We start from the raw sequence: 22871 nt of genomic DNA, 5'->3' as shown, positions 1-22871 counted from the left end.
ATTCTTAACTAGCCTCACTATGTGCCAAAAGATAGAGATGTGATGAGTAAAACAGACACAGCCCCTGCCCTCCGGGAACTTCCTTTATAGTTAGGGATACATACAATTAGCAAATGAGAAAAATACAGCTTTAATTCAAATACAATGGGGGGCGGGGGTACTAGAAAATGAGCCATTAGGGAATTTCCTGGCCAGTGTTGCTCAGTGCTCAGTACCAAAGGGTCATGGATTTTATTTCTGATCAAGGGAACCTGAGTTGCAGGTTCGGTTCCTGCCCCAGTCAGGGCAAGTATGGGAGGCAACCAATCAATGTTTCTCTTTCCCTTCCTTCCTCTCTTCCACTCTCTAAAAATCAATGGGAAAAAATATCCTTGGGTGAGGATTAACAACAACAAAAAAAGATGTTGGGGAATAATATTAAGGTTGAGACCTGAAGGATGAGAAGACCCTGGTGAGAGTAGGAGGAAAACAAATGCAAAGGCTGTGGACCAGGAATGTTTTTGATGTATTTGAGGTATTCAGAGAAGGCCAATGTGTCTGGCATGTGTAGTGAGCAAAGGGAATGGCATAAAATGAGTAAAAGCCAGATCATATAAGGCCATCTTAGGCCCTGGTAAAGGGCTCAGGTAGTGTCCCAGGTGCAATGAGAAGCCATTTATTATATGGAGAGTGGATTGGAAGAGAGCAAGAGTAGAGACTATTGCAGTGATCAAGGTACAAAATGAAGGTTGCCTGGACCAGAGTAGTGGCAATGGAACTTGGAAGTAGTATATAAATTAGACATGCATCTTGAAGGTAGAATTAAAACTGTTGAATAGGATGATAGGGAAGGAAGGAAAGAAAGAATGACTCAAGGTTTCAGGTGGATAAGTAGTGGTATTATTCCTAAGGCAGGAAGACTGGTAGGTCAAGCAGGTTGGGTGTGGAGAAAGCATTTTGGCTGTGTTAATTGTGATACTTGCAAGTTCAGGTATAGTATAGGAAGCTGGATATGTGAGTCTGAAGCTTGAAGGAATGGTGGACTAGAGTTAAGATTTGAGAAGTTGTCAGCCTTTTAGGTGGAGTTTAGTTCCATGAGAAAGAATAAGGCCACGTAGGGAGAAAATTAAAGAGAGCCCAGAACCTAGGCCTGAAGATCACCAACTGGAATATTGGCCAGGGAGGGAAGGAGAAACACCAGAGTCTGGTGTCAAGAGAGCCAATAGCAAAAATGTTTAAGAAGGATCTGCAACCAGCTATGTCTAATTCTGCCCAGGAGTCAAGTGAAAAGGACAGCAAAGTCTTCATGAGATACAAGAAGTCATTGGAGACCAAGAACATTTTCAGTGTGATGTTGGAGACGGAAGCCTAATTTGAGTGGGTTGAAGTTTGTAATATTTTTATACCAGTGAGAAAAAAAAAAAAGAACTTCCTCTTTGGCGGACTGGTATAAATGGCAGATATTTCAACATCTCCTATCTTCCTTTTTCTCTCCCTCCAATTAAGGGAATGTGCTCTCTTGTTTAGTCAGCTGTCAGTTGATATTGAACCCCACCCACAAGGAAGCTAATTAGTGTGTCCCTCTTCTTCGGGTTTGGGGAATATTGGCCTGATTGTCATCATCTTTTCCCTTTTCCCTCTGCCAGTAAATTCCATTTTCTCAACTTCCTCTATTCCTTGCTCAAATCCCACTTCCAGACTCCACAGTATCCCCCAGAATGGAACATCTGTCTATCCTGCTCTTCCAAGCCTTTCAGCTTTAGGAATCCTTTTATGGCATTAGGCAAATTATTTTCCCATCCATGCTCCATTTGTGCTCTCAGACTCCCATTTGCTTCCTCCCCAGAAATATCACCAACAAAATGATAATTAGTAGCTGTGTCTCCAGGAAGCCAAATTGTAAGATTATTAACACATCTGTGAAGAGGTAATGCTTTAATTCTTTCACGGCAGAGTCCAGGCCTTTGTTACCATAAAGGGCCTACTACAGGGAGGTGAAGAACTTAATCTAAAGCTGGCCTTACTTAGTAAAACTACTTAATGCAATTATATAGTTTCCAAAAGAAGTGTCTGGTTCATAAGATTAACCATTGAATTCATTGTCACAAATTTACCCTAAGGAAAAGGATCTACAGCTGTCATCACCAGTCTCAACTAAGTTTGGCACTTTAAGGGGTTAAATCCAAATTCCAACGATTTTTTTTTTTTTACCCACAAGCACCATTTTAATATCCATTTAAGATTGTCTGCTGTTAGATAAGCCATTGGGTTCTGAACAGAGATACCATCTAAAAATCTGAGTGATATTGGGCAGTCAGCTATCAGATCATTGTAATTGCCCAACTATAAGATATTCTAATAGACATTGCATATAAAAATTATTTTTGCTAAGCTGATATTCAAGAACAGAAAGAGAGGCCCTGACCAGGCCAGTGTGACGCAGGTGGTTGGAGCATCGTCTGCACGCTGAAAGGTAGGGGAGCACGCCTAGGTTTTGGATTCAGTCCCTAGTTGGGGTGCATGCAAAGGGCGACCACATGATGCTTCTCTCTCACATCGATGTTTCTCTCTCTCCCTTCCTCTCTCTAAAATTAGTAAACATATCCTTGGGTGAGGATTTAAAAAATAAAACAGAAGGAGAGGACTAACCCACTCTAGGCATCTTGCATCTTATTAATTCTCAAAATAAACTTGTGAGGTAGGCATCATTTTATAAATTAGAAACAGGCTCAAATTATTACCGAGGCTCACTGAACTGCCCAAGTTCACATAACCAATAGGTATTTTAGCAGGAATTGAGATCCAGGTCTCTCAGGTGCCAACGCACCATAGTACTGCCTCAAGAAGAAATACCTTAAAATGGAATCGGGATTGGGGAAAAATAACCATCAATATTCAGCACTGTAGAGTCAGATGACATAGGATCATTTCCCCAGCCCTACTCACTGTTACGCAGGAAGTCAAGTTTCTCCGGGCTATAATCTCTTTGTTGGCATAATGAAGCTAACCTAACAATTATTTTACTTGCTTTAGGTTTGTTGTAAGAATCTAATGAGATAGTTTTATACAGTGAACAAATGTTTCTTCATATTATAATGCTTTGTGAGTGCTCAGCTTGTATCTTCTATCTAAATTCAATTCTCCGGGAAGAAACAGGAATTCATTTAAATTCTAAATGATTCCCTTTTACAATGAAAATGAAAACTAGGCCTAACCGGTTTGGCTCAGTGGATAGAGCGTCGGCCTGTGGACTGAAAGGTCCCAGGTTCGATTCCGGTCAAGGGCATGTACCTTGGTTGTGGGCACATCCCCGGTAGGAGGTGTGTAGGAAGCAGCTGAATCGGTGTCTCTCTCATCAATGTTTCTAACTCTCTATCCCTCTCCCTTCCTCTCTGTAAAAAATCAATAAAATATATTTTTTTTTAAAAAAGAAAAGAAAATGAAAACTGGATCCTATTTAATGAACTTTTCAATAGTTGGTTACCAGCTTTTGCTGCAGGCATACATATCTCTGCATACATAAACATTTCATATAGAAGGCAGTTCATATGCAGTTTCAAGAATTAATAACCAGATATAATTATTCCTTCTCATATATATGCTTCAAAGGTTTCCTCAATATTGTTTATTTTCATCACTAGAAGTAAAATCGCTGTGCCCAGAGACTATGTTTGTTTCTTGATGCAGTGCATGAATGAACTCATTAATCAAGTGATTCCTGAACTGCTACCACATTCTGAGCTCTATGCTAGGTTCTGGGCATACAGAGCAGAATAAGATACAGGCTCTGCCCACAAGGATCTCACAGGTGTGGGGAAGAGGCACATAAATAGTACAAGTAAATAAAAATACAGTGGGGAGATTTTTTAAAACAGGACACAAAAAGCAGTGACAGTAAGGGGAAAGATTAATAAATGGAACTTAAAAATCAAGAACTTCTCTTCATCGAAAGACATTATTAAGAGTGAAAAGGCAAACCACAGACAGGAGAAAACATTCATAACACACATATCTGACAAAGGTCTCATCTTGGGAATTCTAAAGAACTCCTATAAACCAGTAAGAAAAAGACAAAGAACCAGTAAAAACTGGGCAAACAACTTGAGCAGGCAGTTCTCAAAAAAGTATCTCCAAATGACCAATAAGTATATGAAGAGATGTTTACTCATCATGAAAATGCAAATTAAAACCACAATGAGATACTGCTAAACATCTACTAGGATGCCTGTAATTAAAAGTGTTGGTGAGAATGTGAAGCAACTGGAACTCTCATATACTGCTGGTGGGAGTGCAACTGGGACTACTTTGGGTAACTGTTTGGCAATATCATTTGTCAAAATTAAATATCCATACTCAGCAATTTCACTCCTACATATATTCCCTGGAAAAAAAATAGTTATAGGTACATCCTCCAAAAGACATGTATAAGAATATTCACAGCAGTATCTATATATACAAAAGCCTACGTGACCATTACGACCAAATGACTGGAATGACCAGAACGACAGGTCGCCCAGTCTCTATGACACACACTGACCACCAGGGGGCAGACACTAATACAGGAGCTGCCTCCTGGTGAACAGTTCGCTCCCACAGCCAACCTCCCATGGCCTGCCAGCCCCCATCAGCCCCTGGTGCTAAACCATTCATAGATGACCTGCTTCTGGATCAGGGTTTTGTACATAGCAGAACAACTTTCTTGCTGCGATCCATTGAAAGTCAGCCCTCAACACAAGGGTTTGTCTTGCTCCCATCCTCTCCCTTCCCCGGGGGCCATCCACTTGCCATGGTGGCAGCACAGTGGTGAGGGAAGGAGGAGGGGGGAGACGGAGAACCGCGTGATGGTGGGGCAGCATCAGCATCTGGTGTCCGTTCCTTCCATGCCCAGCCCAGCAACTGTCGCCTCCTCTCCTGACCCTGCTGGGGCCTTTGGGCCCTGGGCTAGGATGGGAAACCGGGGGTGGGTGGCAGCAAATGTGGCCCCTTTCCCAGTGGGGCCAAGGGCTGGCTCCCTCCTTGGAGCCGGCGGCCAACCTCCCGCAGTCCCTCCCAATGTGTGCACAAATTCGTGCACCGGGCCTCTAGTCAATGATAAAAACCAAATGGAAGTCAATGCTAGGGATAGAGATAATGATGGGAGGGAATACAATAGAGCATTCTGGGGATTTGGAGATGTCCTATATCTTAATCTGTGCAGTGTTGTCTGAGTGCACATGTGAAAATATTTATCAAGTTTTGTAATTAAGATTTGTGCAGTTTACTATATGTATGTATGCAATACCTAAATTAAAAACAACAGTGCAATAGGAGCACAGAGAAAGAAGTGCCTAACTTTGAGTAAAGAAATCAGGGAAGATTGCCCGGCTGGTGTGGCTCAGTGGTTGAGCATTGACCTATGAACCAGGAGATCATGGTTCGATTCTCAGGCAGGGCATATGCACAGGTTTCAGGCTTGGTCCCCAGTGGAGGGCATGCAGGAGGCAGCCAATCAATGATTCTCTCTCATCATTGATGCTTCTCTTACTCCCTCTCTTTCTGTCTTTCTCTCTCTCTCCCTTCCTTTCTGAAATCAATAAAAATATCTTTTAAAAAAAGAAATCAGGGAAGACTTCTCTGGGAATGTTTGAACTGGACCTCAAATAGGAACTTGTTAAAATGGGATTGCAGATCAATCCCCAGTAGGGGCCGTGCAGGAGGCAACCAATCAGTGATTCTCTCTCATCATGGATGTTTCTATCTCTCTCTCTCCCTTCCTCTCTGAAATCAATAAAAATATATTTTTTAAAAAAGGGAAGTACAACTTGGCAGTTACAAAGTAATCATAGGGATGTAAAGTACAGCATAGGGAATATAGTCAATAATATAACTATGCATGGTGAGTACGAGACTTTTTTTGGGAATCACGTCATAAGTTATGTAAATGTCTAATCACTATGCTGTACAATTTTTTAAAAATCATAAAAATGTCTATCCATCAATTTGAAATCCCATTCTTGGGAATTTATCCCAAAGAAATAATTAAACATAGGATGAAAGCTATACACATCACATCTAATGTTAAAAAAAAAAAACCACCAAAAAATAGAAACGATCTAAATGTCTAATAAAAAGGATAAATAAATTATTGCCTGAGCAATATTATATAGACACTAGAGGCCTGGTGCATGAAATTCATGCATGGGTAGGGTCCCTAGGCCTGGCCGGCAATCAGGGCTGATCAGGGACTTCCTTCCCCTGGCTGCCGGCTGGGGCCTTTCTTCATTCCATGCTGCCCCCTGCTGGTCAGCACACGTCATAGCGAGCAGTCGAACTCCCGGTTGGTTGAACTCCTGAGGGGACAATTCGCATATTAGCCTTTTATTATATAGGATTATAAGGATTACTATGTAAGCTGCAGAATCATAGAAAAGTTTATAATTTCATAATTAGTGAAAAAGGCAATATATATTACTATTATACTTATGTAAAATAGGCTATGCATATGGACAAAGTCTAAAATGAAACATGCAGATATAAAAATCATTGTATAAAAAGATTTTGGTGCTCTGACTGGTGTGGCTTGTAGGCACATACTTAGGTTGGGCGCAAGAAGCAATGGATCGGTGTATCTCTCTTACATTGATATTTCTCTCTCTCTTCCTCCCCCTCTCTCAAAAAATCAATGAACATGTCCTCAGGTGAGGATTAAAAAATATATTATGGTGAAGGTTTTCTTATTTCTTATAGATTGCCCTCATAATAAAGTTATTTTTTAAATTTTAAAAATAGGAACAGAGGTCACAGATCTCCCCCACAGAGAGCACCACCAGGTACGTGTTCAACAGTCTGGTGTGACTGTGCTACAAAGATGATGGTGGACTTGAACAAAAATGTTAGAAGGCACCATGTAAATAAAGGAGCTACTGAACACACCCAGTGAGCTAAGAGCAAAGCAAGGAGGGTGACAAAGAAAAAATGGTGGCCGTTCTGCTCAGGCCTGCTCTTCCAAAGAGCCCAAATTCTGCCCTGAGTGAAACAGACACGGGCAGCTGGTATGTGAAACAGTGTTGCTGCTTGGGAAAGAAGGGAAAGTAAGATATTTCTCTACATGGGTTTGATTACAGAAACTAATAAAGTATTCTTTTTTAAAGAAAAGATATTTCTCACGGGTGCATCCTCTGACTCATTAAGACATTTTAGCTCACGAGGCCATGCCTCCCGTTTCCTTTCTTAGGGTCACATGAAAATGAGCAGCGGGTGGGTCATCAGGAGAGGGCTCTCCAGGAAGAGGAAAGTTCCTTCAAAGGAAGTCTGTGGGCAGTGGTGTGGGGGCGTGCGCGCGCACGCACGCACACACACACACACACACACACACACACACTCGCCTGGGGCCACCTCTCCATATATACAGACCCTCCCTGGCCTCCTCGAGGAGGGTGGGGCACTGCAGGAGTCTGGCTGGAGCAGGCAGGAGTCAGGCCCACTCTGAAGACGGAGCCCGTCTCCAGGTTCTCTCTCTCCCCTCCTGATTTTTGCCACGGGATGCAGGTAAGTAGGAATGAAAGGGCCCAGTGAGGTAATGGCCAGGGAACATTGTGGCCTAGCAGTTCAGGGCACTCAAAGGAGCCCTGGCTCTGCCACTGAGCAGTTGTGCGACGTCAGGTAATTCACTCCACTTCTCTTTGCCTCAGTCTCTCTGTCAACTTCAGGCCTTTACCTGTGCTTCCCATACTTTCCCCTTCCCAGCGCGGCCTGTCTAAGCCTGTCGTCAGTCAAGTGTAGCTTGGACGGCACTTGCCCAGGAGGTTTTACCTCATGTCTGCAGGACAGGATCCCTCCAGGCGCTCCCATCACACCGTAAGGTGGACACCTCTGCTTGGCACTTGCTTATTGCCTCATCAGTGTCCCCACCGGACCTGAAATTCCTCAAGAGAACAGACTGTATCGCAGTCACCATTGTACCCCTAACCCCTGGCATAGTGCCTCACAGAAAGTGGTCCCCTAAATATTTGACTGTTCATGAAGGAATGAAAGAAAAGCCTGGCTGATGAATGAGGTAGACCAGGGGTCGGCAAACTGTGGCTCACGAGTCACATGCGGCTCGCGAGCCGCGGTTTGCCGCTCTGTTGACTAATGAGTTTGCCGACCACTGGGATAGGGGCTTAATCACAAGGAACAACAACAGCCTGTAATTATTGGAACTGAGAGTCTAGGTCAGTGGTCGGCAAACTCATTAGTCAACAGAGCGGCAAACCGCGGCTCGGGAGCCGCATGTGGCTCACGAGCCGCAGTTTGCCGACCACTGACTGGTAGACAGACACACAGAGAATTGGCAGTCCCCTACTCCAAAGGTCTTAGTTGATCACTTATATTGTTGCCCAGACATCCAGCCCAGGATCTGTTCACCCAGCCGGGATCTCCGGTTGGAACACAGCCTCCCCTAAAGCTCGATTTTAAGGTTTTACCTTATGATCCTGCTTGTCCCTTCAGATATCAAATTAGCCAACCTCTTGGCTAATCTCCTGGCTCACATTTTTGGAAGCATTTCTCAGAATGTTGTGGTTTCTAGGAAAACAAGAGAGAAAGTGAAATTCAAACGAAGCCCTGGCCCTCCTGGATGGAGCATCATAGTTAGTCCTGTGGGTGTAAGATCAGCCAGGATTCTCTGATTTCCACTCATCCAGAGGCCGGCCTCAGCTTCTTAGTTTTCCCTCTGCATGTCCATATTCTTTAGTTTCCCTTCTAAAACTTTCCTGACAAGAAAATTTTACATTGCAGGGATGGTCAGGGGGCGGTTATTTTGGTGATCTGGTCTAGACAGGCCTTCCTCATAGGTGACTCGAAGGCCGCTGAAGGCATTCCTGAAGAAAAGCTTCTCCCAGCTGGTCTAGAGAGCATGACTGAAAGTCCAATCACACACCAGTCCTCACTGGGGCCCTTGACAAAACGTCATCTGGGTGGGGTGTGGGTTAAAGTTGTTACTTGCCAACACTCCCACCTCCCCGAATTGATTAATTCACTCCAACAGAGACACACACAGAGAGCCCGGCCCTCGGTGACAAGACAGTCTGGAGAGGGAGGTTGTCCAGACACACACTTGCATCCCAAACTGTGGGGAGGACTGTTATTCTATAGGGGCCCTGCCTCCTGACAGCAGGGCAGGCTCTTCACCCCAGGACCTGAGGAGGAACAGCTGGTACTGGGGGCCTAGGTCAGGAAAAGAGGCCTCCTGTGATGGGTCCACTCAGGGAGAGGGGAGGAGACAGGACGCATGGTCTCTCCTGGTCCCTGATCTGCACCCTTCCTGTCAGGCTCCTTGTATTCCTGGGGTTACTGTTCCTTCATAGCCTATCCCAAACTCCCCCAGCACATGCCCCTCTCCACTGAAATCAGAACTTTCATAAGAGACAAATTATTCAATTCACTGTGAGAAACAAGGCATAGAGAGTGAAGACCCTGTGGAGAGGACACATGGTGAAGGCAGCTCATCACACTGAAATGCAAATACCATTGAAGCAGGAACTTCCCTGTTGGCAGGAGCCTGGAGATGAGCTTGGGCTCCGAGATTAGGGGAAGCAAAGGTCACCAAGGGCTGCGGGGCTGGGGAATGAGGGAGAAGGGCAGGAGCATCCCCCAATCAAGAGCCCTACTCAGTGCTCTGTCTGGCATCAGTCTCTCTACCATAAACGTCAGTCTGGACAAAATAAAAATTTAGGGTAGTCATTCCTAGGAAGGGATCCAGGAAGATGGTAGGATCAGAGAGGGCACACTTGGGGCTTCATAATATTAGCAGTAATGACCTATTTGTAAACTGTTGTATTTACATGAGTGTTGTTTAATTAATTTACAAGTACAAATATATTATACTAGTGGCCTGATGCACAAAATTCATGCACGGGAGGGGGGATTTCCCTCAGCCCAGCCTGCACCCTCTCCAATTGGGGACCCCTTGGGGGACATCCCTCTCACAATCTGGGACCGCTGGCTCCTAACAGCTCACCTGCTTGCCTCCCTGATTGCCCCTAACTGCCTCTGCCTGCGTGATCACCCCTAACCTCTCTGCCTGCCTTATTTACCCCTAACTGCCTCTGCCTGTCTGCCTGATCGCCCCTAACTGCCCTCCCCTGCTGGCCTGATCTCGCCCCCAACTGCTCTCCCCTGCCGGCCTAATCTTGCCCCCAACTGCCTCTGCCTGCCTGATCACCCCTAACTGCCCTCCCCTGCTGGCCTGATCTCGCCCCCAACTGCTCTCCCCTGCCAGCCTGATCTCGCCCCCAACTGCCCTCTCTGCCTCGGCCCCCACCACCATGGTTTTGCCTGGAAGGAAGTCAGATGTCCAGAAGATGGCCGGTCTACCCGGTCTAATTAGCATATTACCCTTTTATTAGTATAGATTATTAGTATAGATAGATTATATAGGACAGGATTGCTTAAATGGGGGCGGGGGGAACCTTTTTCAGCAGGAGGAGATGCTCTTGGCAGAAAAAATACATAATCCCTATATCTGGACTGATAGCCAGATGACTATACTGCCAAACCAGTCATTAAAAAATTGAACCACTTTCTTACACCTTACACCAAACAGCTGTTGCCCTTAAAACCCCTCCTCAGCCCCCAACTTAGGTTCTGCCTTCGAAGTTCACCAGATTAGGTTCTGATTGGTCAGTTTCTATGCCAGTCAGCGTCAAAAGCTCCGCCTCCTAGGCAGCCATTGGCTCCTCGCACTTCACCCAGATTTGGTTCTGATTGGTCGGTTTCTATGCCAGTCAGCGTCTTCGGGCCTATCTCTGGGCCTGATCAGAGGGGCGGGGATGATCAGCAGCCCCCATGGAAGCTCAGAGAGAAAGAGAGGTGTGGCTGCTGGTGAAGCCCGGAGAAAAAGAGGCAAGGGCTGATCAACAGCTGCCACAGAGGCTATGGATCAGACCCTGCTTCTCTCTCCAGGCCTCTTTCCAGGCCTGATCTGCAGCCCCCTCAGCAGTCAGTGCTGGGTCACCATGGCAACCCAGCACTGACTGCAGGACTGACTTCCGGTTGGTTGAGCCTTCGGTTGTTCTGGACGTTATGGACCCTGGGTTTTTATATATTACGATACATTATGTTTAATTCTTTAAACACTGAAATATTTTATTATGTGTGTATGTATATGTGTGTGTGTGTGTGTGTGTGTGAGAGAGAGAGAGAGAGAGAGAGAGAATGATCCATACATTTAAAAAATATTATGTGCAAAACAATGTGTTGGAGAGGGGTGTCAAGACCCTTAAGGTGAGACAGACACGTAACTGAATATAAAGTGGCAACAGGCCACTTCTTGAGGAAGTCATGATATTGACTTTTTTTCAGATCCACATTGATGTGAGTTTACCCTAATAGTACTAGTCCTATTCTATTTCATATATATATAAACAAGAAGTTCACATATCAGTGGAAATATAAAAGCTTGTAATGACTATAAGTAAAGGTATGGAGGAGACATTTTATAACCTATATAGGCTTGACATTTTAATTTTTAATCAGTTTTATTGATATATAATTAAAATATAATAAAATTCATTAATTTTCAGAGTAGTTAGATGAGTTTTGTCTATACATATAGTTGTGTATTTACCAGCAGAATCTAGATTTAGAACATTTTGATCCCCTCAAAAAGTTTCCTATGTCCCTTATATTAATTCCCTCTTCCATTCCCAGCACTTGGCAACCATGGATCTGCTTTCTGTCACTAGTTTTACTTTTTCTAGAATTTCAAATCAACAGAATCATACAGTGAGTAGTCTTTGTTTCTGGCTTCTTTCAGGAGCATGTGTGTATGAGTCGAAGTTCCTTGGCTCTTCTGTCTGACTCTGGGAGGTGACAGTATCTGTGTCTGTTTTTCCCACCCCATGCCCCCAGTAGCAGAGCTACCACGACCCTGCTCCCATCGCTCCAGTCACTGTCCTCTCCCTGCATGATGGCATGCTCAAGGACCTGCTCCCGCATCCTGGGGCTGAGCCTCGGGACGACGGCCCTGTTTGCTGCTGGGGCCAACACGGTGCTCCTCTTCCCTAACTGGGATGTGACCTACCTGTTGAGGGGCCTCATTGGCAAGCATGCCATGCTGGGCTCTGGTTTCTGGGGAGGAGGCCTCATGGTAAGTGTCCTGGGTTCTCTTAGTGTGAACTCCCAAAGTGCCCCCCAGGGATGAAGCAGGGAGTGGGTGGGGGAGGAGTGTTTTGATCCCTTGCAAAAAAGTTTGATCTAACAAGCTAGTCTTGAGTCTACAGCAACTCCAAGGGATAGAAGAGTCTAGAAAGAATTGCTGAATTTTGGACTAGGCATAGTCATCCAAAACTGGGTCCTGACAGGGAAAACCAAACCCTCTGGGAAAGAGAGGATAATCAGGTCCACGTGAGGTGCCCAACCACTCTAGTTCAACAGCCACAGGTGGCGGCAAGAAGTGTGAATTACCCAGTCTCGTCTTAACGCTCTTTCTCCTCTCCCAGGTATTCATTGCAGCCACCCTCATCTCCTTGATGGGCTGGAGATGTGGCTGCTTCAGTAAGAGTGGACCCTGCCGAAGCGTAAGCACCAGACTTCACTCTTCTAATACCTAGAATGTCCCCACGTTCCATTACTTCAGAGGCCGAGTGGTAAAAAGGCAATTTTGGTCTTGGGGTTTGAAGTCAGGTCCTGATCATGCCCCTTAATCACCCTAAGCTCTTGGGCAAGTTGCTTAACTTTTCTGAGCCTCAGGTGCTCATCTGTAAAATGGGAGTTAACAGAATCAAGTCAATGACCCTGTTATTTAATGAACCATGAATGTTGTAATGAACCATAAATGTCTACATAAATGTGAGAACTGTTGTTATTAACTTTTTAGCTTATTGAACAATATGAACATGAGTTATGTACATTGCAATCATGTTGTTGTTGTTTTATAATTTTAATAGATTTTTATTGATTTCAGAATGGAAGGGAGAGGCAGAGAAATAGAAACATCAATGATGAGAGAGAATCGTTGATTGGCTGCCTCTTACACGCCCCACACTGGGGATCGAGCCCGCAACCCGGGCATGTGCCCTTGACTGGAAATGAACCAGGGACCCTTCAATCTGCAGGCCGACGCTCTATCCACTGAGCCAAACCAGCTAGGGCGTAATCATGTGTTTTTGAAAGAAAATTTCTTGCCAATTTGTTTAATTTTTCTGTGAGCTGGAAGGTTCTCCAGAGATCATCTAAGGACTAGATTCTTCTAACCTCTCCATTTTACAGATAATGAAACTGAGGCCTAAATACATTTGCACTTTATTAATTACAGTAGCATCTATATTTATTTGAAAACTCTCAGTTTTCTTGCACAGTATGTTGCTTATTCACTCTCAGACACCTGAATTTGTGGCCTCCTTACAGTAACTCCACAGCCTGCTTTGGTATCTGCCACCCATATGTTGGGAACCCCCTGATTCAGAATTATATGGTAAAGAATTAAATATAAACACCCACACGTTTCATTCACTATCTGTTCTCAGCCACGTCGGTTTTCCCCTAAGGGAATGGTTCTCGGGTTGAGCGTACACCAGAATCCCAGCAAGGTCTGTTAAAACACCAGTTGCTGGGTCCCACCCCCAGAGTTTCTGATTCAGTAGGTCGGGGGTGGAGAGGGAAAATTTGTATTGCTAACAAGTTTCCAGGTGAGGTGATTGATGCTGCTGGGACAGGGACCACATTTTGAGAATTACTGTCCTAGGCTTACATCAGAGTAATTAATCTTGAATCTTTTAACTTAGAGTCAAAGCTGACTACGCACCTGGCCCTGCCTGGGTAGCTCAGTTGGTTAGAGCATCGTCCTGATACACCAAGGCTGTGGGTTTGATCTCAGGTCAGGGTATATACAAGAATCAACCAATTAGTGCATAAATAAGTGGAACAATAAAAATCAATCAATCTCTCTCTCTCTCTCTCTCTCTCTCTCTCTCTCTCTCTCTCCCCCCTTTCCTCCCTTCTTCACTCCCTTAGGCTCTCTAAAATCGATAAAAACGAAAAACAAACAAAACCTTTCTCTGTGACCTCCCAAGCTTCAAATCAGCTTAACATCAGTGGGGAAATTACTATGATTCTGTATAAAAACTATTTACATGTGTGTTTTGTAATTTTAAAATATGTATTCTTTGGAAAGGAGAATAAAATATCTAGTACCCTGGGAAAGAAGACAATTTGGGGAGTCTGGACTCTCGGGCGGAGACTCGGGAGCCGGGGAAGGCGGAGGACTGAAAGTGCGCACGCACGCCTGTGCCAGTGCGCACAAAGGCTGCTGAGGTTGCCACAGGCTTTCCCTAGTGGAAGGGAGTCAGAGGCTCCTGACGGCACTGAGCCCCAGTTCTGACTGCAGTGAACCCCAGTTCCAGGCGAGCCCCTGGTGACCCACGCTCTTGTGGGGGGAGTCTGGACTCTCAGGCGGAGACTCGAGCTGGGGAAGGCGGAGGACTGAAAGCGCACATGCGCGCAAGGGCAAGGCTGACAGGAAGCCAAGACTGAGACTCCACCCCATCCAAGCTGAGCACAGAGCCTATTGCAATTTGGCAAGTCTAATCCTATAAGGCTGTCTCCAGCACCGAACTTCTCCCAGCATAGACACAGCTGATCCTTATAGCCAACTGACCCGGAGGTCAATTCTTCCCAGTGATACCAACAACAATAAAGACTTAATTACAACAAGGCTGTACACACAGTCCACAAAGGGGTGCACCAAGAGTGTCCACCTCAGGTTAACTGGGGAAGCAGACCCACTGGGCCTTATTGGAAACCTAGCACAAATATCTACCTTACCAACTCAGGGAATCAGTGAAAATGCGGGGTCAAAGAATCAGATCACAAACGAAAGAAATGGAGGAAAACAAACGACTGGATATAGAATTCAAAACCACGGTTATAAGACTTTTTAAGAATATCCTAGAAAAGGCCGATAAATATAACGAGACCCTCGAAGATATGAAAAAGGACCAACTAGAAATTAAACATACACTGACTGAAATAAAAAATATTATACAGAGACCCAGAAACAGAATAGAGGAACACAAGAATCAAGTCAAAGAACTGAAATACAAAGAAGCAAAAAACACTCAACCGAAAAAGCAAAAAGCAAAAAAAAAAATCCAAAAAGTTGAAGATAATGTAAGAAGACTCTGGGACAACTTCAAGTGTACCAACATCAGAATTATGGGGGTGCCAGAAGAAGAGAGAGAGCAAGATACTGAAAACCTATTTGAAGAAATAATCACCGAAAACTTCCCCCACCTGGTGAAAGAAATAGACTTACAAGTCCAGGAAGCACACAGAACCCCAAACAAAAGGAATCCAAAGAGGACCACACCAAGACACATCATAATTAAAATGCCAAGAGCAAAAGACAAAGAGAGAATATTAAAAGCAGCAAGAGAAAACAGTTAATTACCTACAAGAGAGCACCCATACGACTGTCAGCTGACTTCTCAACAGAAACTATGCAGGCCAGACGGGAGTGGCAAGAAATTTTCAATGTGATGAATAGCAAGAACCTACAACCAAGATTACTCTACCCAGCAAAGCTATCATTCAGAATTGAAGGGCAGATAAAGAGCTTCACAGATAAGAAAAAGCTGAAGGAGTTCATCACCACCAAACCAGTATTATATGAAATGCTGAAAGGTATTCTTAAAGAAGAGGAAGAAGAAAAAAGTAAAGAGAAAAATTATGAACAACAAATACATATCTATCAACAAGCGAACCTAAAAATCAAGTGAATTAAAAACCTGAGGAACAGAATAATCTGGTGAATATAATAGAATCAGGGGCATAGAAAGGGAGTGGACTGATAATTCTCAGGGGGAAAGGGGTATGGGGGGTTCATGAAGAGAATGGACAAAAATCATACACCTATGGATGAGGACAGTGGGGGGGAGGTAAGGGCAGAAGGTGGGGTGGGAAATGGGTGGAGGGGAGCTATGGGGGGAAAAAGGAGAAATAATTGTAATAATCTGAATAAAGATTTATTTAAAAAAAAAAAAAAAAAAAAAAAAAAAAAGAAGACAATTTGGGAGCAAGCTAAAATCCTGCCAAGAAAATAAACTCATTGTTACCTTTTAGGAGGGGAGAGAAAAGTGCAGCGACAGACTGGTGTCATTTCAGAGTTGACTGCTACTTCTGTCTTTGCTTCTCTTCTCTGTCTCTGTCTCCCTCCTTCCCTTCTTCCTCCCTCCCTTCCTTTCATGCTTGATTTGAAAAAGACTGGATCAGGGATGGGATGGAAGAAAATACAGCTTTGCCTTAAAAGAGTCAGAAGAGAGCAGATGACAATCTGACTCTTTAACTCAGAGGCTGAATGACTGAAGTCTGAGCTTGAAAGTTTTGTGTGTGAAACATTGAAAGGTGTGAAAGAGAAACATTGATCAGTTGCCTCCTATACATGCCTCAACCGGGGATCAAACCCGCAACCTAGGTATGTGCCCTGACCGGGAATTGAACCCACAATCGGTGTACGAGACGATGCTCCAACCAATTGAACCACATCAGTCAGGGCTGAGCTTAAAAGTTTTTGATGCTTGCCAAAACCGGTTTGGCTCAGTGGATAGAGCGTCGGCCTGCGGACTGAAAGGTCCCAGGTTTGATTCCGGTCAAGGGCATGTAACTTGGTTGCAGGCACATCCCCAGTAGGAGGTGTGCAGGAGGCAGCTGATCGATGTTTCTCTCTCATCGATGTTTCTGACTATCTATTCTTCCTTCCTCTCTGTAAAAAATCAATAAAGTATATTTAAAAAAAAAAAATGCCAACCTGTTGAGAAGTTCCCGAGAGCCTGCTGAAACAGGGAGATCCAGGTTCAAGTGCCAGTGTTTCCCCTTCTCAGTTCTTTCTCTTCCACCCCTTCCTAGCTCTACTATGTGACCCCTTCCGTGGTCAAGCTTTCAAGGAGGAGCCATGGGTAGGAGTAGCCCCATGTGATATCATGGAGAAAGCCTGAGCACCAGAGAAGTTTCCAGGTGGCCCCACAAGTCACCTAGTCACGACCCCATCTCAGACTCACTGTTTCTTTTCTTTCTTTCTTTCTTTTTTTTTTTTTTTTGTTAATCCTCACTGGAGGATATTTTTTCCATTAATTTTAGAGAGAGTGGAAAGGGACAGGAGAGGGTGGAGAGAGGAGAGAGAGAGAGAAAAAAATATCAATGTGAGAGAGCCACATCAATTGGTTGCCTCCCACACATGCTCCTCTAACCAGGGCGGGGAACCTGCATCCCAGGTACATGCCCTTGATTGGAATTGAACCCGCTACCTTCCGGTTGGTGGCTGATGCTCTAACCACGGATCCATGCCAGCCAGGGCTCACTGTTTTTTCTCTCCCTCTGCAGATGCTCGCTGCTCTATTATCAAGTGGCCTGGCTTTGCTTGGAGCCTTGATTTGCTTTATTACTTCTGGAGTAGCCCTGAAAGATGGCCCATTCTGCATGTTCGATGTCTCATCCTTCAACCAGACGCAAGCTTGGAAATATGGTTACCCATTCAAAGACCTACACAACAGGTAAGTGGGTGGAGACTTGAATGGATTTTCAGCCTTTTCAGAGAAAGAGAGAGAGAGACGGGGAGAGGGAGGGAAGAAGAATGGGAGAGAAAGAAAGAGAGAGAGAAAAAGAGAGAGACTACAAACGCCTTTGGGTGATGCATTCTAGCACCTCACTCCTCTGATGCTCAAACATTGCAAATGCAGCAACAATAGTTACCCTCAAGAATGAGTCTAGGCTTGTGACCCGAGCTGGGGAGGCCCCCTGTCTGTTGAGGTTGCTTATCTGGCATTTCTTACTTGTTCCTCAACCCCTGTCTCTCTATTTCTGGTAACAGGAATTATTTATACGACCATTCCCTCTGGAACTCTGTCTGCCTGGAGCCTTTGAAAGCTGTCATTTGGCATGTGTCCTTCTTCTCCGCTCTTCTGTGCATCAGCCTCCTCCAGATCCTCCTGGTGGTCATTCATTTCTTCAACACCTTCCTGGGCCTTTTCTGCAGCCTCTGTGAGAAGCCATAGGCCATGCCATTTCACCGACACGGCTTTCATCAGAAACTGCCTTGAATCCTTTCTGCAACTGGGATTTATGGGTATGAATCACAAACAGACTTCCTTTTTAGGTATTCCTGTGGTAATTATAACAATAATAATTCCTTGCATGTATGTTGCATGATATTATGCATTTTAAACCACATTGTAAACTGCATGATATATTAGTAGAAGGAATAATTGTCGTCATTATTGTGTAAGAACTTAGTCCATAAAATGTCCTCCAGCCATGATCTCATTTCAGCTTCTTAACAACCGCATAAAAGTTGCCACCCGTAACAGATAGAGAAGTTAAGGCTCCTAGTGGATAATGGACTTGCTGCCCCAAAGCACTCAGGTTCAGGTAAAGTCAGTACTCGAGCCCCTATCTTCTAAATTAAAGTTCATCAGTAGTTATGGACTAAACTGTATGCCCCCTGCCCCCAAACTCACAGGTTGAAGCCCTAACCCCCAAGGTGACTTTATTTGGAGATAGGACCTTTATGGAGCTAATTAAGATTAAACAAGGTCATAAGGGAAGGACTCTAATCCAGGAGGACTGACATCCTTATAAGAAGAGGATGAGATATCAGATCTCTCTCTACATGAGCACAGAAGAAAAGGACATGTGAGGACATAGCTAGAAGGTTGCCATCTGCAAGCCAAGGAGAAGGGCCTCAGTAGACACCAACCTTGTTGGTACCTTGATCTTGAACTCCCAGCCTCCAGAAAATAAATTTCTGTTGTTAAACCACCCAGTCTGTGGCATTTTGTTACAGCGCCCTGAGCTGATTAACCCACCAGGGTTCTTTTCAGTAGTGTCAGAGCAGTTCAGTAAGTGGTATACACTGAGTATACACGGTGTGCTGACATTCCCTGCTGTGCATGCTGCAGATCCAAAGATGACAGACATGGTCCTTGACCTTGGACCCTTCCCTGTCCTTGAAGAGCTCATGATCAGGTTAGGGAAACAAACACATGTACCAATAATTTAAATGTTATATGGTAAGGGCCATGTTAGAGGTCAGCACAGGGTACGATGAGAGCTCAGAGGAACAGTGAACCACCAAGGAGAGGATCTGTGAGAGATCAAGGAAGGCTTCAGTTGTGTCTGAACTGACTCTTCAAGTAGCCCAGAAAAGAGGGGAGGGTTTTCCCAGCAGAGGAAGCAGCACACTCAAAAGCATGGAGGGCAGACAAGGGGTGGGGTGTGTGGAGAACTGGGATGCCACAGCGGCTTGTACTGTGGAAAGTGGAGAGCAGAGGACCTCCATCTCTCTCCCTTTAGGACCTTTGGTCAGGGGGTGGTGCTGGATGTGGGTATTCAGGAGTGGATGAAGGAGATCCTGGTGGGAAGGTTTGATGGGCAGGAAAGAGAATGAAATAAGCAGGAGTGGCCTCTCTGGAGCTGCTGGCTCAACATATCTGCCCAGGGTGGGGAAGGTGGACAGACAGAACTATTGGGACAAGAAAGAGGCACAGCCTCTTGAGTAGGCAGGGTGTCCTGAGGTCCAGACACCATATCATATATCCACATATAGTGTCCAAGAAGCGCTGCCTGTGTCTGTCTCACATTTCCCTGTTGATTTAGTGTCAGGGTCATAACTAGGATGTGTCTGATTCATAGGAGCTTCTCCTGGAGGGGAAAGGTACCAAGTCCTCCACATAATTAATGGAGAATTTAAATATAATTTATGTCTAGTTTTGGACAAGTTAGGCACACATACACACATACATGCACACTCACACACATGCCAGGTTCATAATCCCCATCCCGGCTCAGCTCTACTTTGATGGCTCAGCAGGACACTGAGGTGAGAAAGATCAGTCTTTGGCACCAAGATAATTCACAGTGAAGAGCTGACTCTTGCCTGAGCCTCCTCCATTCTTTCAGCAATGTTCTTAGATCTTGTTCTTAGACGGGTGTTCTTTAGACCTTGACAGGACTTCAAAAGACAATGTCTCCAATCTCTGTCTCAGCTAGGCCAATCATTCTCTCCTTCAGATACTGCACATTTTGGGTGGATCTTCCTATAGCCGGCTGCTGGCACTCATAGATCTCCAAGTGCACAAGGTCAAAAACAGAAGTTTGGGCGTAAAGCTGACAACTCTTCCTCCAATCCCACCAGGTGAGGGGTGCAATATCCTTGAATCTAGAGATGAGCTAGAATGACTCACTTACCTTCTCTCATCACAATTCAATTTACTGTGAATTTTGAAGGGGTGTAGGGAGAGGGAGAAGGACCTTGGAGAGGCAAGAGGGAAAGAAGAAGAGAGGAGAGGAGCGGAGAGAAGAGGAGAGGGAATTCTGCGTTCATTCTTCCATGGGCCCCATGGCCTTCCACACATGGCTATTGGCTGCCCTCTTTGAGATTCCAGAGGGCACCAGCATCCCCTTCCTTCTACCTACAGCCCAGGACCATCTCACACTCAGAGTGGGCTTTCACCTTGTTTCTTCCCAAACAAAATCTACATCTGGCTCTTGCCTTCCAACCAGGTTTTAGGCAGAGAGGCTGATGCTAATCCATTTATCTGGACAATGTTAAATAAACATTTTATTAAGAAGAAAATTTCTTCTTTACTTTGTGTGTGCCTTTTTAAATGTCATTCTGGAATGAAGATGTTTGTTTGTATTCCTGCTCAGAGAAGAGTAGGCCCATTTTTAAATAGGTTACCCCTCTGGTTTCTGTTATAGCAAGTCCTCTCTCGCCCCATTTAGAAATAATTAAGTTTATTTACTGCTCCCCAGCAAAATCTGTTCACTCTTTAGGGCAAGGCCTGGGTTTTATTCATTTTTGTATCTCCATCACCTAACAAAGATGGAATAATAAAATGTGTATTGAATTGAATTATGTACCGGATCTTCTGTGCTTTTAGTTGAACTGTAATAGATAGGGTGAGAGAAACATAGTTGAAGAACTCACTAAAGGTGAAGGAAAGTCTGCCTCTTAGGGGTATGATTTCTTAAGGCTGGTGAGACAGCAAGGCAAAAACGCACTACCTGCCCCTAGGAGACATTGGGCTTCTGTGCCAGGAGGGGACCAGGCTGACCTGGGAATGGGTGACCCCAGTCAGAGATGGGGCTGGTCCTACTGAACCAAGAGGCAGCAAAGAGGGTGACTGAGACTCCGCTCTGCTGGCCAGTGCCAGGAGGAAGTTTAGCAACCCAGCCAGGTCATGAAGGGACTTATCTGCAAGCAAGGAAGTGTAAATTCTGGGGGGACAGCCATAGGGAGCCATCAAAAGATTTCAAGCAGACCCATGACAAAAGGAAGTCATTCTGGGGACAATGTGAAGGGTGGGCTGGGAAGGTGAGGGTGAGGTGAGTTTACTGGAGTCTGGGAGATAAATGGAGGCAATACTGTCAAGAAAATACTGTAAAAAAAGAAAGAAAAAAAAAGAAAGAAAAAAAAAAAAGAAAGAAAACACTTTGTACAACAAAACCTGGAATAATAAAATGAGTTGGTTTTTAGTGGATCTTGGCTTCCAAGATATACTTTTATAGAAACTAACCCCTTTGCGTCTTATAGTAGCACGTTTTATAATTTGTTGATCCAATCAATAGGTTAAATGCTACCAAGGGAAGCCTGGATGAATACTGGGGGAATTTTTTCTTTGTTTTTGAAGCTGGCAGAGGCCAGGATACCACAGCCTTGTAGAACAGGACCAGAGACTGAGACTGGTGCTTATTAGCAGGAAATGCATCCCAAGTGTGCTCCTTCTGACTGTTGTGCTGGAGCAGGGGTGTGGGTGAGGCAGAGGAAACTGCAGGTTGGCAGTTACGGATTAGAGCAGGGCACGGAAAACTGCTTCTTAAAGGGCCAGATAATATTTTAGACTCTGAGAGCCGTAAGGCCTCTTGCAACTGCTCAATTCTGCCAAATAGAGCAAAGGCAGCGTGAGCAAGGTTATCTATATATATAAAAGGCTAAGCGACCATCTGACCGGCCAGTAGCTATGATGCACACTGACCACCAGGGGGCAGACGCTCGGTGCAGGAGCTGCTGAGCTGCAGTCACTTGGCAGCAGCGGTTCTCCGGTGACTCACCCCAAACCAGAGAGGAGGGAGCCCGATTCCTTGCGATTCCTCTTGCACTCCGGGACCTCTTGGGGGATGTCAGAGAGGCAGTTTCGGCTGAGGGACCCCATCTGCGGCAGGGACCCCACTCACTTCACAGATGCCCTTTGAGTGGTGGTGCTGGCCCACATGTGGCTGGCTGGAGGGAGCGCGGGAGGTTGGCTCCAGGGCTTGTCCAACCCCAGTCCCACCCCGCTGGCCACCACCTGGGACTGCCTGCATTAGTCCCTGCACCGGAGGGAGTAATTAATTTCCTTTCAATGTGCACGAATGTGCACTGGGACACTAGTGTTACAATAAAATTTTATTTCTAGATACTGAAATTTTAATTTCCACCCGTCATAAGCTATTATTCTTTTGGTTTAAAAAATCATTTAAAAATATAAAAGCTGTTCACAGATTCAAAACAGGTTGAGGTCTGGATTTGACCCGCAGGTCATGATTTGAAGGCTCCCAGGCGTCCTCAAACTACGGCCCGATGGCCACATGTGGCCCGCCGAGGACATTTATCCCGCCCGCCGGGTGCCACTGCCTGTCCTGCTTAGCAGCCGACTCGTCCAGGGCCCGCAGTGCGCATAGGAATTTGTTCATAGTTGTTTTTTTAAACTATAGTTCGGCGCTCCAACGGTCTGAGGGACAGTGAACTGGCCCCCTGTTTAAAAAGTTTGAGGACCCCTGCTTAGAGTCAGGGAGTCTAATGCTCACTAGCTGTGTATCTTTGGACCTCTATGGGTCTCAGGTTTCATGTCAATTTATTTTAAAATTTTTTTATTGATTTCAGAGAAGGGAGAGGGAGA

The 22871-nt window shown here is 45.0% G+C and overlaps 1 protein-coding gene across 1 annotated transcript; it reads left to right on the top strand.

Moving 5' to 3' along the window:
- Positions 1-7469: 7469 nt before the first annotated feature.
- TM4SF19 (transmembrane 4 L six family member 19) lies at positions 7470-17987 on the top strand (the record flags this gene model as incomplete). Its single annotated transcript, XM_080657048.1, has 5 exons — positions 7470-7506; positions 11851-12088; positions 12441-12518; positions 17317-17486; positions 17804-17987. Exons 2-5 carry the CDS (start codon positions 11906-11908, stop codon positions 17985-17987), a joined length of 615 nt encoding a protein of 204 aa, XP_080513174.1. The 5' UTR covers positions 7470-7506; positions 11851-11905.
- Between the last annotated feature and the right edge of the window lie 4884 nt (positions 17988-22871).

Source organism: Plecotus auritus (assembly GCF_963455305.1).
Source record: "Plecotus auritus genome assembly, chromosome: 2".
Lineage (NCBI taxonomy): Eukaryota > Metazoa > Chordata > Mammalia > Chiroptera > Vespertilionidae > Plecotus > Plecotus auritus.
The sequence above is the reverse complement of the archived record's forward strand: the minus strand, read 5'-3'. Positions and strand labels throughout refer to the sequence as shown.